The 19079-nt window shown below is 46.4% G+C and overlaps 1 protein-coding gene across 1 annotated transcript in view; it reads left to right on the top strand.

The window, feature by feature from the left end:
• LOC139391619 (triple functional domain protein-like) overlaps positions 1–19079 on the top strand; it is a 127117-nt gene that overhangs the window by 90710 nt on the left and 17328 nt on the right. Inside the window, exons 30-40 of the mRNA XM_071138992.1 lie at positions 168–257; positions 351–443; positions 775–886; positions 2669–2859; positions 3010–3111; positions 6999–7150; positions 8177–8276; positions 8612–8855; positions 9256–9366; positions 15559–15752; positions 15903–16073. Of these exons, the coding sequence (XP_070995093.1) occupies positions 168–257; positions 351–443; positions 775–886; positions 2669–2859; positions 3010–3111; positions 6999–7150; positions 8177–8276; positions 8612–8855; positions 9256–9366; positions 15559–15752; positions 15903–16073 (1560 nt within the window). The remainder of the gene's footprint in view (positions 1–167; positions 258–350; positions 444–774; positions 887–2668; positions 2860–3009; positions 3112–6998; positions 7151–8176; positions 8277–8611; positions 8856–9255; positions 9367–15558; positions 15753–15902; positions 16074–19079) is intronic.

The raw sequence follows: 19079 nt of genomic DNA, 5'->3' as shown, positions 1-19079 counted from the left end.
TGTGTGTAGGTTTTTATGAAATAGAGAGAGGATACACTCTAAAGAATAATTCAAATACTTTAATATCTCTATTTCTAAATTGTGATGAGTCAACAAGGAAATGTTTGGCTTTGGAGTAAATTTGTTTAAACTCTTAGTTGTATTTAGTTGTATTTCTGTGTGTCCAGGCTGATAAGTTCCAGATGTATGTGAACTACTGTAAGAACAAACCAGACTCCACCCAGCTCATCCTAGAGCACGCCGGTCCCTACTTTGACGTGAGTACCCTGCTCTTCCATTGGCCCACACTGTGACGGACAGCTCTTTGCATCCAATCACATCACTGTGTTTCTCTGTGTGGTCGTGTACAGGAGATCCAGCAGCGGCACCGATTAGCAAACTCCATCTCCTCCTACCTGATCAAGCCTGTTCAGCGAATCACCAAGTACCAGCTCCTGCTCAAGGTAACCATAGCAACCCTCTGCTATAAGCCACATACACAACCACAACAAATGTTTGTACCCTGATGTTTACATTGTGATGAGCAGGAATGTAGGGACATGCTTTTTATTTGTTGAGTAGATTTTATGCACCCATCACACTAGTTATCATTAGTGAGTATGTTACTTGATGTCCATAATCTGGTCCTGCGTTCAGACCATAGTTTTTGTTTCTCCTCTACATCCTAGGTTATGGGTAATTGAGGCACCCCCTAATTGGCTGAGTGTCATTCACAATAAAATGGCGGATTTGCTTTCAAAGGGTATTTGTTGAGGGTGCCTCTCTGATGTGTAGGAGCTGCTGACGTGCTGTGAGGAGGGGAAAGGAGAGATTAAGGATGGACTGGAGGTCATGCTCAGTGTCCCCAAGAGAGCCAACGACGCCATGCACCTCTCAATGCTGGAGGGTAGGACACACACACACATCTAGCCAACGACGCCATGCACCTCTCAATGCTGGAGGGTAGGACACACACACACATCTAGCCAACGACGCCATGCACCTCTCAATGCTGGAGGGTAGGACACACACATCTAGCCAGCGATGCTCATTCACCTCTCAATGCTGGAGGGTAGGACACACACATCTAGCCAGCGATGCTCATTCACCTCTCAATGCTGGAGGGTAGGACACACACATCTAGCCAGCGATGCTCATTCACCTCTCAATGCTGGAGGGTAGGACACACACATCTAGCCAGCGATGCTCATTCACCTCTCAATGCTGGAGGGTAGGACACACACATCTAGCCAACGATGCTCATTCACCTCTCAATGCTGGAGGGTAGGACACACACATCTAGCCAGCGATGCTCATTCACCTCTCAATGCTGGAGGGTAGGACACACACATCTAGCCAGCGATGCTCATTCACCTCTCAATGCTGGAGGGTAGGAGACACACATCTAGCCAGCGATGCTCATTCACCTCTCAATGCTGGAGGGTAGGACACACACATCTAGCCAGCGATGCTCATTCACCTCTCAATGCTGGAGGGTAGGACACACACATCTAGCCAGCGATGCTCATTCACCTCTCAATGCTGGAGGGTAGGACACACACATCTAGCCAGCGATGCTCATTCACCTCTCAATGCTGGAGGGTAGGACACACACATCTAGCCAGCGATGCTCATTCACCTCTCAATGCTGGAGGGTAGGACACACACATCTAGCCAGCGATGCTCATTCACCTCTCAATGCTGGAGGGTAGGACACACACATCTAGCCAGCGATGCTCATTCACCTCTCAATGCTGGAGGGTAGGACACACACATCTAGCCAACGATGCTCATTCACCTCTCAATGCTGGAGGGTAGGACACACACATCTAGCCAGCGATGCTCATTCACCTCTCAATGCTGGAGGGTAGGAGACACACATCTAGCCAGCGATGCTCATTCACCTCTCAATGCTGGAGGGTAGGAGACACACATCTAGCCAGCGATGCTCATTCACCTCTCAATGCTGGAGGGTAGGAGACACACATCTAGCCAGCGATGCTCATTCACCTCTCAATGCTGGAGGGTAGGACACACACATCTAGCCAGCGATGCTCATTCACCTCTCAATGCTGGAGGGTAGGACACACACATCTAGCCAGCGATGCTCATTCACCTCTCAATGCTGGAGGGTAGGAGACACACATCTAGCCAGCGATGCTCATTCACCTCTCAATGCTGGAGGGTAGGACACACACATCTAGCCAGCGATGCTCATTCACCTCTCAATGCTGGAGGGTAGGACACACACATCTAGCCAGCGATGCTCATTCACCTCTCAATGCTGGAGGGTAGGACACACACATCTAGCCAGCGATGCTCATTCACCTCTCAATGCTGGAGGGTAGGACACACACATCTAGCCAGCGATGCTCATTCACCTCTCAATGCTGGAGGGTAGGACACACACATCTAACCAGCGATGCTCATTCACCTCTCAATGCTGGAGGGTAGGAGACACACATCTAGCCAGCGATGCTCATTCACCTCTCAATGCTGGAGGGTAGGACACACACATCTAGCCAGCGATGCTCATTCACCTCTCAATGCTGGAGGGTAGGACACACACATCTAGCCAGCGATGCTCATTCACCTCTCAATGCTGGAGGGTAGGACACACACATCTAGCCAGCGATGCTCATGCCCATATGTACGGTGAAGTAACTCTCTCTTGTTGCCTCCCCTGTAGGTTTCGATGAGAACATTGAATCTCAGGGAGAGCTGATCCTGCAGGAGTCATGCCAGGTATGGGATCCTAAGACTCTGATCCGTAAGGGTCGCGAGCGGCACCTCTTCCTCTTCGAGATGTCCCTCGTCTTCAGCAAGGAGGTCAAGGACTCCAATGGACGGAGCAAGTACATGTACAAGAGCAAACTCTACGTGAGTAAAACTCTCTCTCTCTCTTTGTCTCCATCGTTATTTGTCTGTATCTCCCTGTGTTTATGGTGTGTTATTGTTAAATACACATTTACATATTGCCAAAGGAATTCCTATAAAATGTGAGTGAGTGATTTCTCTCCCTCTCTCCAGACGTCAGAGTTGGGGGTAACAGAGCACGTTGAGGGAGACCCCTGTAAGTTTGCTCTGTGGGTGGGACGCACCCCAACCTCCGACAACAAGATTGTACTCAAGGTAAAGACAGAGGAGAATACCTTACATCCCTCTCTCCTCTCATCTTTCTCTCCCCATCTATCTATCCCTCTCTCCTCTCATCCCTCTCTCCCAATCTATCTATCCCTCTCTCCTCTCATCCCTCTCTCCCCATCTATCTATCCCTCTCTCCTCTCATCTTTCTCTCCCCATCTATCTATCCCTCTCATCTTTCTCTCCCCATCTATCTATCCCTCTCTCCTCTCATCTTTCTCTCCCCATCTATCTATCCCTCTCTCCTCTCATCTTTCTCTCCCCATCTATCTATCCCTCTCTCCTCTAATCTTTCTCTCCCCATCTATCTATCCCTCTCTCCTCTCATCTTTCTCTCCCCATCTATCTATCCCTCTCTCCTCTCATCTTTCTCTCCCCATCTATCTATCCCTCTCTCCTCTCATCTTTCTCTCCCCATCTATCTATCCCTCTCTCCTCTCATCTTTCTCTCCCCATCTATCTATCCCTCTCTCCTCTCATCCCTCTCTCCCCATCTATCTATCCCTCTCTCCTCTCATCTTTCTCTCACCATCTATCTATCCCTCTCTCCCCATCCATCTATCCATCTCTCCCCATCCATCTATCCCTCTCTCCCCATCCATCTATCCCTCTCTCCTCTCATCTTTCTCTCCCCATCTATCTATCCCTCTCTCCTCTCATCTTTCTCTCCCCATCTATCTATCCCTCTCTCCTCATCTATCTATCCCTCTCTCCTCTCATCTTTCTCTCCCCATCCATCTATCCCTCTCTCCTCTCATCTTTCTCTCCCCATCTATCTATCCCTCTCTCCCTATCCATCTATCCCTCTCTCCCCATCCATCTATCCCTCTCTCCCCATCCATCTATCCCTCTCTCCCATCCATCTATCCCTCTCTCCTCTCCTTTATCTCTCCTCCCCCATTATCCATTTCCCCATCTATCTATCTATCTATCTATCTATCTATCCCTCTCTCCTTTATCTATTCTCCTTTATCTCCTCTCTGCCTCATTACACTTGCCCCCTCTTCTCCTTTCTTCTATTCCTCTCCTCTCCTCTCCTCTCCTCTCCTCTCCTCTCCTCTCCTCTCCTCTGTTTGATTGCATGACTATGGTACTGCCTGATGGATATGAAGCCTTCGTATGAGCTTCTCTGTTTCTTGTTCCTTTCTGTACTTCTCTCTCTCCCTCTTTATACATCTGTTACCTTGCTGTCTTTATCTCTCTGTGTTGTCTCTAACGACTGTTCTATCATACAGTCTAGTACAGTACATCTGTTACCTTGCTGTCTTTATCTCTCTGTGTTGTCTCTGATGACTGTTCTATCATACAGTCTAGTACAGTACATCTGTTACCTTGCTGTCTTTATCTCTCTGTGTTGTCTCTGATGACTGTTCTATCATAGTCTAGTACAGTACATCTGTTACCTTGGTCTCTTTATCTCTCTGTGTTGTCTCTGATGACTGTTCTATCCTACAGTCTAGTCTAGTACATCTGTTACCTTGGTCTCTTTATCTCTCTGTGTTGTCTCTGATGACTGTTCTATCATAGTCTAGTACAGTACATCTGTTACCTTGCTGTCTTTATCTCTCTGTGTTGTCTCTGATGACTGTTCTATCATAGTCTAGTACAGTACATCTGTTACCTTGCTGTCTTTATCTCTCTGTGTTGTCTCTGATGACTGTTCTATCCTACAGTCTAGTCTAGTACATCTGTTACCTTGGTCTCTTTATCTCTCTGTGTTGTCTCTGATGACTGTTCTATCATAGTCTAGTACAGTACATCTGTTACCTTGCTGTCTTTATCTCTCTGTGTTGTCTCTGATGACTGTTCTATCATACAGTCTAGTACCGTACATCTGTTACCTTGGTCTCTTTATCTCTCTGTGTTGTCTCTGATGACTGTTCTATCATACAGTCTAGTACAGTACATCTGTTACCTTGCTGTCTTTATCTCTCTGTGTTGTCTCTGATGACTGTTCTATCATACAGTCTAGTACAGTACATCTGTTACCTTGCTGTCTTTATCTCTCTGTGTTGTCTCTAATGACTGTTCTATCATAGTCTAGTCTAGTACAGTACATCTGTTACCTTGCTGTCTTTATCTCTCTGTGTTGTCTCTAATGACTGTTCTATCATAGTCTAGTCTAGTACAGTACATCTGTTACCTTGCTGTCTTTATCTCTCTGTGTTGTCTCTGATGACTGTTCTATCATAGTCTAGTCTAGTACCGTACATCTGTTACCTTGCTGTCTTTATCTCTCTGTGTTGTTTTTGATGACTGTTCTATCATACAGTCTAGTACAGTACATCTGTTACTTTGGTCTCTTTATCTCTCTGTGTTGTCTCTAACGACTGTTCTATCATACAGTCTAGTACAGTACATCTATTACCTTGGTCTCTTTATCTCTCTGTGTTGTTTCTGATGACTGTTCTATCATACAGTCTAGTACAGTACATCTGTTACCTTGCTGTCTTTATCTCTCTGTGTTGTCTCTAATGACTGTTCTATCATAGTCTAGTCTAGTACCGTACATCTGTTACCTTGCTGTCTTTATCTCTCTGACTGTTCTATCACACAGTCTAGTACCGTACATCTGTTACCTTGCTGTCTTTATCTCTCTGTGTTGTTTCTGATGACTGTTCTATCATACAGTCTAGTACCGTACATCTGTTACCTTGCTGTCTTTATCTCTCTGTGTTGTTTCTGATGACTGTTCTATCATACAGTCTAGTACAGTACATCTGTTACCTTGCTGTCTTTATCTCTCTGTGTTGTCTCTGATGACTGTTCTATCATACAGTCTAGTACCGTACATCTGTTACCTTGGTCTCTTTATCTCTCTGTGTTGTCTCTGATGACTGTTCTATCATACAGTCTAGTACCGTACATCTGTTACCTTGCTGTCTTTATCTCTCTGACTGTTCTATCACACAGTCTAGTACCGTACATCTGTGGATGGGGCTGTTTTGTTTATGTTTGTATCTCTGAATATTCAATGTTTGTTTGCCAACCAACCGTGGGCTAACATGCTTACGCCAACACCACTGACATGAACTTTAACCCCTAAACTCCCACAATTCCTCCAACTCCCACACCCTCTAGCTACTTTTTACATCCTCTGTATGGATGAGAGGCATGTACAGTTTTCTCTTCTAGAAAAATGGATCTCTTCTTGTTTTAGGATTTGACACCTCACGTGTTGACCCTATATCAATTCAATTCAAGGGGCTTTATCTTCCGTCTCTCTCTCTGTCTCTCTCTCCTTACCGAATTGAACATCTTATATGTTTTTAATGCCCACCTCCAAAGCTAGTTTTAGTACTGACGCCTCTTGTTTGTGTCAGTGGTTGGAAAATCATGTTGCCCTACTCCTAACCAGTTGTCTCTGACATAATATAATGACTCTGTTCCTATTCTGTCCATCAATATAACTGTTAACCACCTAATTAACTAACTAGCCACCACTAAAGTGCTCTAACTGTGGTCCGTCAGTCATCTCGAGTCATTCTGTCATCATTGAAAATGTAATATAAATGAACTAAACACAAACCAGTGAAATGCTCTATTCTATATTTGAACCAAAGCCAAGTCAGGGATGCAAACATGGATCAATGGTGAGTAAAACTGTACTAACTAGCCTAACACATAATATAGCCCTTGGCTGCATCTCAATACTCTACTGTGGCCTCCTCTCTTTGTCTCCTTTCCTCTCCTACTCTCCTTATTCTCTGTTTCAATGTCCACACTAGCTTACTACTTAGAATGAAGTCGTGTGGGTATTGGAATATAACCGTTTGGGTCTATGAAACTGTTTAGACTAAAATGTGAGTTCTGAGAGCGAGGTGATTGGGTGAATTAATTTACGACCTTTGACCCCTTCCCTGGGCCAATGGCAGGCGTCGAGCATTGAGAACAAGCAGGATTGGATCAAACACGTCAGGGAGGTGATCCAGGAGCGAACCATCCACCTGAGAGGAGCTCTGAAGGAACCCATACACATCCCTAAGTCTGCCACCGCCAAGCACCACAAGGGACACCGCAGGTACAGGTACACAAATGCATGAGTATACTATACACACCTACACACACAGAGATACACATACACTGAGTGTACAAAACATTATGAACACCTGCTCTCTCCATGACATAGACTTACCTGGTGAAAGCTATGATCCGTTATTGATGTCACCTGTTAATTCCACTTCAATCAGTGTAGATGAAGGGGAGGAGACATGTTAAAGAAGGATTTTTAACCCTTGAGACAATTGACACATGGAGACTGAATTGTCAAGACAAAATATTTGAGTGCCTTTAAATGGGGTGTGGTGGTAGGTGCCAGGCTGAGTGTGTCAAGAACTGCAACGCTGCTGGATTTTTCACACTCAACAGTTTCCCATGTGTATCAAGAATGGCCAACCACCCAAAGGACATTCAGCCAACTTGACACAACTGTGGGAAGCTTTGGAGTGAACATGGACCAGCATCCCTGTGGAATGCGTTCGACACCTTGTAGTCCATTGCCTTGTGGAGTCCATTGCCTTGTGGAGTCCATTGCCTTGTGGAGTCCATTGCCTTGTGGAGTCCATTGCCTTGTGGAGTCCATGCCTTGTGGAGTCCATTGCCTTGTGGAGTCCATTGCCTTGTGGAGTCCATTGCCTTGTGGAGTCCATTGCCTTGTGGAGTCCATTGCCTTGTGGAGTCCATTGCCTTGTGGAGTGCATTGCCTTGTGGAGTCCATTGCCTTGTGGAGTCCATTGCCTTGTGGAGTCCATTGCCTTGTGGAGTACATGCCCTTGTGGAGTCCATGCCCTTGTGGAGTCCATGCCTTGTGGAGTTCATGCCTTGTAGAGTCCATGCCTTGTGGAGTCCATTGCCTTGTGGAGTCCATGCCTTGTTGAGTCCATGCCCCTATGAATTGAGGCTGTTCTGAGGGCAGGAGGGGGGTGCAACTCAATATTAGGGAGGTGTTCTTAATGTTTTGTAATCTGTGTACACTCATATGCATGTAGACACACACATAACCACCTCCCCAAACATACACTTCCACACTCACCTCTGCCTGTGTATTTGTCAGGGATGGAGAGGACTTGGACAGCCAGGGTGATGGCAGCAGCCAACCAGACACCATCTCTATCGCTTCACGCACTTCACAGAACACACTGGACAGCGACAAGGTGAGCACACACACACTGGTCAGCTCTCTGGCCATACCAATATCATATACCCCAGACAGGTGAGCACACACACACACACTGGTCATCTCTCTGGCCATACCAATATCATATACCCCAGACAGGTGAGCACACACACACACACACACTGGTCATCTCTCTGGCCATACCAATATCATATACCCCAGACAGTATTTGTGATCATGAAGAAAAGGCTTCAGTTGAAAAGGACCTGAGGACGTTGATGCTTTAGCCTCTCAGGGAAATGATGTAATAATGATCCACCTCCTCGTATGATTCTACATTCCTCCTGACCATCTCTCTCTCCTCTCCTCCAGCTGTCTGGTGGCTGTGAGCTGACCGTGGTGATCCATGACTTCATGGCTGGTAACAGCAACGAGCTGACCGTCCGGAGGGGCCAGACTGTGGAGGTCCTGGAGAGGTGCCATGACAAGCCTGACTGGTGTCTGGTGAGGACCACGGACCGCTCCCCTGCCCACGAGGGACTGGTACCCTGCGCCATGCTCTGCATCGCCCACTCACGCTCCTCCATGGAGATGGAGGGGATATTCAACCATAAAGGTGGGTGAGGAGGTGTCGGTAGGAGGAAGTGTCATTGAGTTTTAGAAAACCTCTATACTGTGGATTATTCTATGTATTATGAGTAGTGGGTGAAATGTGTGTTCAGAATCCTCTTCTGTCTTTGATAACCTCTTTCTCACTCACCCTCCTCCCTCTCTCTCCCCCCTCCTCCCTCTCGCTCCCCCCTCCTCCCTCTCTCCCTCCCTCTCCCTCCTCCCTCTCACCCTCCTCCCTCTCACCCTCATCCTCCCTCTCTCCCTCCTCCTCCCTCTCTCCCTCCTCCTCCCTCTCTCTCCCTCCTCCCTCTCTCCCTTCTCCTCCCTCCTCCTCCCTCCTCCTTCCTCTCTCTCCCCCTCCTCCCTCCCTCTCTCTCCCTCCTCCTCCCTCTCTCTCCCTCCAGACACTCTATCAGTCTGTAGTAATGACTCCATCATGCCAGGCTCCTCTGCCACTCTGCAGCCTGGGCATCATGGCATGGGCTCACACACCTCGCCAGGGCCCAAACGACCTGGTAAACACACACACACACACACACACACACACACACACACACATTTTTGCAAGGGAGTGGATCCCAATCCGTGACCATATTTTTAATGAATTTGGGACTTCAGTCATTTTTTATGCCGAAACCGGATTAGATGCAAAACTATGTCCTGGACGGCAGGTTGTCGGCCCCAGTGAGGTACTGGGCCGTACGCACTACCCTCTGTAGTGCCTTGCGGTCTGATGCCAAGCAGTTGCCATACCAAGCGGTGATGCAGCCAGTCAAGATGCTCTCAATGGTGCAGCTGTAGAACTTTTTGAGGATCTGAGGGTCGATGCCAGATCTTTTTAACTTGCTGCACTGGTGTATCTGTCACTGTTGATTAATAGTATATTAATATTTCTGGGACATTTTGGAGAACACTTATGGATCTGTTAGACACACATATTTATCTATATAATTTCTCTAAACTGATTTGACAACTGATTTGCATTTCTGGTGTCAGGTGTGGTTAACGACACTGAACAAAAATATAATCAAATCTAATCTTATTGGCCACATACACATGGTTAGCAGATATTAATGCGAGTGTAGCGAAATACTTGTGCTTCTAGTTCCGACTGTGCAGTAATATCTAACAAGTAATCTAACAATTTCACAACTACCTTATACACACAAGTGTAAAGGAAAGAATAAGAATATGTACATATAAATACACTGCTCCAAAAAATAAAGGGAACACTAAAATAACACATCCTAGATCTGAATGAATGAAATATTCTTATTAAATACTTTTTTCTTTACATAGTTGAATGTGCTGACAGCAAAATCACACAAAAATGATCAATGGAAATCAAATTTATCAACCCATGGAGGTCTGGATTTGGAGTCACACTCAAAATTAAAGTGGAAAACCACACTACAGGCTGATCCAACTTTGATGTAATGTCCTTAAAACAAGTCAAAATGAGGCTCAGTAGTGTGTGCCTGTATGACCTCCCTACAACGCCTGGGCATGCTCCTGATGAGGTGGCGGATGGTCTCCTACGGGATCTCCTCCCAGACCTGGACTAAAGCATCCACCAACTCCTGGACAGTCTGTAGCATCAATGCCTTCCTCTTGCAGGAACTGCTGACACACTCCAGCCACATGAGGTCTAGCATTGTCTTGCATTAGGAGGAACCCAGGGCCAACCACACCAGCATATGGTCTCACAAGGGGTCTGAGGACCTCATCTCGGTACCTAATGGCAGTCAGGCTACCTCTGGCGAGCACATGGAGGAATGCCCCCAAAGAAATGCCACCCCACACCATGACTGACCCACCGCCAAACCGGTCATGCTGGAGGATGTTGCAGGCAGCAGAACGTTCTCCACGGTGTCTCCAGACTGTCACGTCTGTCACATGTGCTCAGTGTGAACCTGCTTTCATCTGTGAAGAGCACAGTGCGCCAGTGGCGAATTTGCCAATCTTGGTGTTCTCTGGCAAATGCCAAACATCCTGCACGGTGTTGGGCTGTAAGCACAACCCCCACCTGTGGACGTCGGGCCCTCATACCACCCTCATGGAATCTGTTTCTGACCGTTTGAGCAGGCACATGCACATTTGTGGCCTGCTGGAGGTCATTTTGCAGGGCTCTGGCAGTGCTCCTGCTGCTGGGTTGTTGCCCTCCTACGGCCTCCTCCACGTCTCCTGATGTACTGGCCTGTCTCCTGGTAGCGCCTCCATGCTCTGGACACTACGCTGACAGACACAGCAAACCTTCTTGCCACAGCTCGCATTGATGTTCCATCCTGGATGAGCTGCACTACCTGAGCCACTTGTGTGGGTTGTAGACTCCGTCTCATGCTACCACTAGAGTGAAAGCACCGCCAGCATTCAAAAGTGACCAAAACATCAGCCAGGAAGCATAGGAACTGAGAAGTGGTCTGTGGTCACCACCTGCAGAACCACTCCTTTATTGGGGGAGTCTTGCAAATTGCCTATAGTTTCCACCTGTTGTCTATTCCATTTGCACAACAGCATGTGAAATTTGTCAGTGTTGCTTCCTAAGTGGACAGTTTGATTTCACAGAAGTGTGATTGACTTGGAGTTACATTGTGTTGTTTAAGTGTTCCCTTTATTTTTTTGAGCAGTGTATATGGATGAGCGATGGCCGAACGGCATAGGCAAGATGCAGTAGATAGTATAGAGTACAGTATGTACATATGAGATGGGTATGTAAACATTATATTAAGTGGCATTGCTTAAAGTGACTAGTGATACATTTATTACATCAAATTTTTTATTATTAAAGTGGCTTGAGATTGAGTCAGTCTGTTGGCAGCAGCCACTCAATGTTAGTGATGTCAATGTTAGTGATGTCACCTGTACTGACCTCGCCTTCTGGATGATAGAGGGGTGAACAGGCAGTGGCTCAGGTGGTTGTTGTCCTTGATGATCTTTTTGGCCTCTGTTACGCTTTCTTCAACACGCTGTGTGTGTGGGTGGACCATTTCAGTTTGTCCGTGATGTGTACGCCAAGGAACTTAAAACTTCCACCTTCTCCAGTACTGTCCCGTCGATGTGGATAGGGGAGTGCACCCTCTGCTGTTTCCTGAAGTCCACGATCATCTCCTTTGTTTTGTTGACGTTGAGTGTGAGGTTATTTTCCTGACACCACACTTCGAGGGCCCTCACCTCCTCCCTGTAGACCGTCTCGTCATTGTTGGTAATCAAGCCTACCACTGTAGTGTCGTCTGCAAACGTGATGATTGAGTTGGAGGCGTGCATGGCCACACAGTCATGGGTGAGGGCGAGGGCTGAGAACGCAATCTTGCGGTGCCCCAGTATTGAGGATCAGCAGGGTGGAGATGTTGTTTCCTACCCTCACCACCTGGGGGCGGCCCGTCAAAGTCCAGGACCCAGTTGCACAGGGCGGGGTCGAGACCCAGGGTCTTGAGCTCGATGACGAGTTTGGAGGGTACTATGTTGTTAAATGCTGAGCTGTAGTCGATGAACAGCATTCTTACATAGGAATTCCTCTTGTCCAGATGGGATAGGGCAGTGTGCAGTGTGGTTGCGATGGCATCTTCTGTGGACCTATTGGGGCGGTAAGCATATTGGAGTGGGTCTAGGTTGTCAGGTAGGATGGAGGTGATATGATCCTTGACAAGTCTCTCATAGCACTTCATGATGATGGAAGTGACTGCTACAGTGTGATAGTCATTTAGCTCAGTTACCTTAGCTTTCTTGGGAACAGGAACAATGGTGGCCCTCTTGAAGCATGTGGGGACAGCAGACTGGGATAGGGATTGATTGAATATGTCCGTAAACACACCGGCCAGCTGGTCTGCACGTGCTCTGAGGACGCGGCTAGGGATGCCGTCTGGGCCGGCAGCCTTGCGAGGGTTAACACGTTTAACTGTTTTACTCCTGTTGGCTGCGGTGAAGATAATGTGGTCGGCATTTGATTGTAAGGAATTCTAGGTCAGGTGAACAAAAGGACTTAATCATAAGGCATACACCCTTCTTCTTACCAGGGAGATGTTTGTTTCTGTCGGCGTGATGTGTGAAGAAACCAGGTGGCTGTACCGACTCTGATAACGTATCCCGAGTGAGCCATGTTTCCGTGAAACAAAGAACGTTACAATCTCTGATGTCTCTCTGGAAGGCAACCCTTGCTCGAATTTCGTCTACCTTGTTGTCAAAAGACTGGACATTGGCTAGTAGTATACTCGGGAGCGGTGCACGATGTGCAGGTCTACGGAGCCTGACCAGAAGACCGCTTCGTCTACCCCTTCTGCGGCGCCGTTGTTGTTTTGGGTCCGATCCATTGTCCTGAGTGGTGGTCCAAACAGTGGATCCGCATCGGGAAAGTCGCATTCCTGGTCGTAATGTTGGGAAATTTACGTTGCTCTTATATCCAATAGTTCTTCCCAGCTGTATGTAATTAGAATTTCCTGGGGTAACAATGTAAGAAATAATACATTAAAAAACAAAATACTCCATAGTTTCCTAAGAACGCGAAGCGAGGCGACCGTCATTCTCCAGTCAGGGAGAGACAAATGCAACATGCAGCAATATCAAGATTAGTCCCTGATCTATGGATTTCACATGACTGGGAATACAGATATTCATCTGTTGGTCACAGATACCTTTAAAAAAAAAATAGGGGCGTGGATCAGAAAACCAGTCAGTATCTGGTGTGACCACCATTTGCCTCGTGCAGCCCAACACATCTCCTTCACATAGAGTTGATCAGGCTGTTGATTGTGGCCTGTGTAATGTTGTTCCACTCCTCTTCAATGGCTGTGCGAAGTTTCTGGATATTGGCGGGACCTGGAACACGCTGTCGTACACGTCGATCCAGTGCATCCCAAACATGCTCAATGGGTAACGTGTCTGGAGACTATGCAGGTCATGGAAGAACGGTGACATTTTCAGCTTCCAGGAATTGTGTTCAAACCCTTGCGACATGGGGCAGTGCATTATCATGCTGAAACATGAGGTGATGGCGGCGGATGAATGGCACTGCAATGGACCTCATGATCTCATCACGGTGTCTGTGCATTCAAATTGCCATAGATAAAATGCAATTGTGTTCGTTGTCCATAGCTTTTGCCTGCACATACCATAACCCCACCGCCACCATGGGGCTCTCTGTTCACAACATTGACATCAGCCAACTGCTCGCCCACACGACGCCAGCTGTCCAGTACAGTTGAAACCGGGATTCATCCGTGAAAAGCACACTTCTCCAGCGTGCCAGTGGTCATCGAAGGTGAGCATATGCCAATTGAAGTTGATTACGACACCAAACTGCAGTCAGACCTTGGTGAGGATGACGAGCATGCAGATAAGCTTCCCTTGACAGTTTGTGCAGAAATTCTTTAGTTGTGCAAACCCACAGTTTCGTCAGCTGTCCGGGTGGCTGGTCTCAGACCATCCAGCAGGTGAAGAAGCCGGACGTGGAGGTCCTTGGCTGGCATGGTAACACGTGGTCTGTGGTTGTGAGGCCGGTTGGACGTACTGCCAAATTCTCTAAAACAACATTAGAGGAGGCTTATGGTAGAGAAATTAGTATTAAATTATCTGGCAACAGCTCTGGTGGACATACCTGCAGTCAGAATGCCAATTGCACTCTCCCTCAAATCTTGAGACATTTGTGGCAATGTGTTGTGGAAGAAAACTGCACATTTTAGAGTGGCCTTTTATTGTCCCCAGCTGTTTAAATCATCTTCTTGGTATGCCACACAGGTGGATGGATTCTCTTGGCAAATGAGAAATGGTCAGTAACAGGGATGTAAACAAATTTGTGCACAACATTTTTGAAAAATAAGCTTTTTGTGTGTATGAAACATTTCGGGCTGCATTTCAGCTGATGATACATGGGACCAGCACTTTACATGTTGCGTTTATATTTTTGTTCAGTGTAAATGAGAAATTGTAATCCAGGGGAAATGGAAACGCAAATAAATATGCCTATTTGAGGTTATAAATACATGACTATACAATTTATTTTCCCCTGGTCAGAGGGGATCAGCACACACAGGCTTCTCTAGGCTACATGAAGCTGTGGTTGTGCACAAGTTAACATGATGCAAATCAGTCTAAATAACCATTCTTTGTCCCTCTTTTCAGTGCTTTTGTGTCCGTATTAACATAAAACATAACTGTGGCGGGAATGAGCTTCCATAGTGGCACATCCTCTTTTAAAGCCTTGAATCTCATGAGGGACCTCTTTCAACACTGGTCATGTAGCTAGCTGTTAGCCAGCAGGGTTGCATCGGTTTCAATTGGACTAGAGTTTGCTAGGCTGGCTAGCTAGGAGGCAGCCTACGCTGACTAGCATCGCTAGCATGCTAATGTTACTGAACTCATGACAAAATCATGTTTTGACATTGTAGTGGCTATTGATGTTTTGGTTGTTGTTTGGTTGCTTAGTGACATTGCAAATATAATATTTCTGGCATTAAACTCCGATTTAACTACAGGTATGTATCTAATCGGATGTCGGCATTAAAACATTTGTGAAGTCCTAAATTCCTGCGATTTACTGCGAGAATTTGCACGCTCACCGATATAGAACTTCAGGAATAAAAGATCCGGCCACAGAGCCACTACCTTTTTGCAAAGGGTTTGAGCGAACAGCTCTACATTTAAAGTGGTTGAAAAGGAGGTGTGTTGTGTGTGCCTACATGTATGTGTTAACAGTCTCCATCCCCCTGTCCCAGGTAACACCCTGCGTAAGTGGCTGACCAGCCCAGTGCGTCGCCTGAGCAGTGGCAAGGCAGACGGGCACGTCAAAAAGCTGGCGCACAAACAGAAGAAGAACCGCGAGGTGAGGAAGAGTGGTGAGATGACGGGCAGTGCCCAGAAAGACTCTGATGACAGCGCCGCTACACCCCAGGATGAGACTGTGGAGGAGGTGAGGGGATGGTGGCGACAGACAGACATGGACAAACACACGCCTATTCACCAGCAAAATTCTCTCTGAGTCTCTCTCTCTCTTTTTGTCTCTCTCTACCTTTCTCTCCCACCGTCTCTCTAACCTCTGCTCTCTTTCTCTCCTCTACAGAGGGTGCGTAACGAGGGGCTCTCCAGTGGGACCCTGTCCAAGTCCTCGTCCTCTGGGATGCAGAGCTGTGGAGAGGAGGAAGGCGAGGAGGGTCCTGACTCTGTACCCCTACCGCCCCCCATGGCCATCCAGCAGCACAGCCTACTGCAGCCTGACACACAGGACGACAAGGTAAGGGTAAGGGAGGGGGGAGGTAGAGAATAGGGGTACAGCCAGCCTAAGGATAAGGTGAAGGGGTGTACGGGTGAGGAGAAGGTACAGGAGAGGATAGATTGGGGTGGGGTCTAAAGGATAGAAAGTCTAGGCTAACTGGTACACACATATAAAGTAACAGATATGCCTGTAACCAGGAAGTGTAACACTAAACAAACAATCCTAAACTACCCCATGTAAATCTAAGATCCCCCCCACACAGAGAACTCATCCTTTCTGTTACAGTTTCTCTCTCTTATGATTTAGCCATGAATTTAATTATTTTGTGATTATATTCTATAGACAAACATCCATTTTAGTCAGTTTTCTTCTCACTTCCTGCTGAACAGGGCCTGTATTCACTTCTTGCTGAGCAGGGCCTGTATTCACTTCTTGCTGAACAGGGCCTGTATTCACTTCCTGCTGAACAGGGCCTGTATTCACTTCCTGCTGAGCAGGGCCTGTATTCACAAAGCATCTTAGAGTAGTACGAGTGCTGATTTAGGATCATTCAATATGATGAAAGGCAAATCTGATCCTAGATCAGCACTCCTACTCTGAGACACTTTGGGAATGCAGGCCTAGATTTCAATTCCTTATGAAACATTGAAGCTCCTATTCAAATAGAAATCCAATGAAATGCATCAGTTACTGTTCCCGTCCTGGGGTCAGCAGAGTTTTTCTCTGACACTAATTTGTTTCTCTTTTTGTTTGTTTTGTTTCCGACTGTATCGTTGGTTTGCTGTCTGTTTACTGTTTACCATGCTGTAGCATTACCTTGATTTATGTCCTGTCTTTGCTTTGTCTCAGTTTCCATACCTCTCTATCTCCTGAATCAATCCTTCCATCTCTCTCCCTCCTTTTCTCTTCCCTCAATACTTGAGTTCTCTCTCTCTTTTCCCCCTCTCAGTAACTGTACTGTAGACTTAGTTGCTGTTTTTCTTTCGGTTCTTCTTATGAAAGTCAGTTGAATGACAACGGATGTAGAATGTTGACGTCTGTTCCTGTCTTCTATTATTTTTCTCTCTGAGGCAAAGGACACTTCCAAACGTCTCTCTCCAGAGCTCTTGTAGTCTGCCTACCTTACGCTCTCTCTGGCTCTCTTCTACACCTAAACTTGCTCTCTCTCTCTTAGTTTCTGCAGTGCTTTATCCAACTATAGAATTACTCCCCCTCTTCATCTTTCTTTTTAGTTTGGATTATTTTACATTTTTCATCACCTGCCCGGTTCCTTCAATATACGGCTTTCACCAAACAAGTCTAAGTTTTGATTATGCATTTTAAGTATTTTTTGCCTCGTTGCCTGGTTACTCGTCCGTTTGCTGTGTGATAGCACCCTCAGAATAACTCGGAGACACATGCAGAACAGAGCAGGTAGAAATCTCTAGAGGCTGATCTAAGGTCAACTTTGCGTTCTCTCACACTATTCGCTTCAGGATCGAATTTGGGGAAAGCTGATCCTAGATCTGTGCCTAAGAGCAACATCTTGCGTTCGGAACACTTGTACAAACGAACAAAGTCGTGCTAAAATGAGGATGATTCAGAACTCCCTCCTCCTCCCTCACCCCCCTCACCTGTCCTCACCCCTCCCCTGTGTGCGTTAACCTCATTGCACCATGTTATTAATTGGCACCTACTGTAAGCCCTGGCGCGCCCAGAGGGTACAGCCCAACACCCCACCACACACAGACCCTTAGTGGGGCACAGCACAGTCTGGAGACAGCACAGCAAGGGTGAGAGACTCTCATACACTACTGTACCGCCTTACTGCTTAAATGTCTCATACAGTCATTATACACCTTCTCTTTTCTAAATGCAGTCCTTTATTAAACCGTTCATATTTCATCATTCACTTTTAAAAATGTCTTTATTATATAGATATCTCATACACTCTCTATATACATCAGAACATTCATCAGAAAATGGAACTATTCCCATTCTCCTAATTTATTATTTCCTCTTGTTTTTTCTTTTTTCTGACTCCCTTTTTCACTTTCACACCTGTAACCTCTTATCTTCTCTTATTTTTCAATACCATGGATTTACCTCTTAGGAAACTCATTGGAGACTATACTATATACAAAGGTATGTGGACACCCCTTCAAATGAGTGGATTCGGCTATTTCAGCCATTCCCGTTGCTGGCAGGTATATAAAATCGAGCATACAGCCATGCAATCTCCATAGACAAACATTGGCAGTAGAATGGCCTTAATGAAAAGCTAAGTGACTTTCAACATGGCATCGTCATAGGATGCCACCTTTCCAACAAGTCAGTTCGTCAAATTTCTACCCTGCTAGAGCTGCCCCAGTCAACTGTAAGTGCTGTTATTATGCAGTGGAAACGTCTAGGAGCAACAACGGCTCAGCCACAAAGTGGTAGGCCACACAAGCTCACAGAATGGGACCGCCAAGTGCTGAAGCACGTAAAAATCACCTGTCCTCGGTTGCAACACTCACTACCGTGTTACAAACGGCCTCTGGAAACACCCGATGACTGACCTCAACCTTTGGGATGAATTGGAACTCCGACTGCGAGCCAGGCCTAATCGCCCAACATCAGTGCCCGACCTCCCTAATGGTCTTGTGGTTGAATGGAAACAAGTCCCCTCAGCAATGTTCCAACATCTAGTGGAAAGTTTTCCCAGAAGAGTGGAGCCGCCTGTTATAGCAGCAATGGGGGGGACCAACTCCATATTAATGCCCATGATTTTGGAATGAGATGTTCGATGAGCAGGTGTCCACATGCTTTTGGTCATGTAGTGTATTTCCCTTCTTTTTTTGTCATAGATTCACTTTACACTTCTTCATTTTAACTTCATATTAGAACCGATTTCTTGTTTTGATCAACATTGGATCATTCATTAAGAGCAGAGGATCAAAATACAACACGAACAGTAACACTGTGTAAGGTAGACTAAGCGAGATGACATCATCTTATACAAACCAATAATCCAACTTAGTCGTCAGCAACATATGAAAACAT

The sequence above is a fragment of the Oncorhynchus clarkii genome, chromosome 32 (assembly GCF_045791955.1).
Source record: "Oncorhynchus clarkii lewisi isolate Uvic-CL-2024 chromosome 32, UVic_Ocla_1.0, whole genome shotgun sequence".
NCBI lineage: Eukaryota > Metazoa > Chordata > Actinopteri > Salmoniformes > Salmonidae > Oncorhynchus > Oncorhynchus clarkii.
The sequence above is the reverse complement of the archived record's forward strand: the minus strand, read 5'-3'. Positions and strand labels throughout refer to the sequence as shown.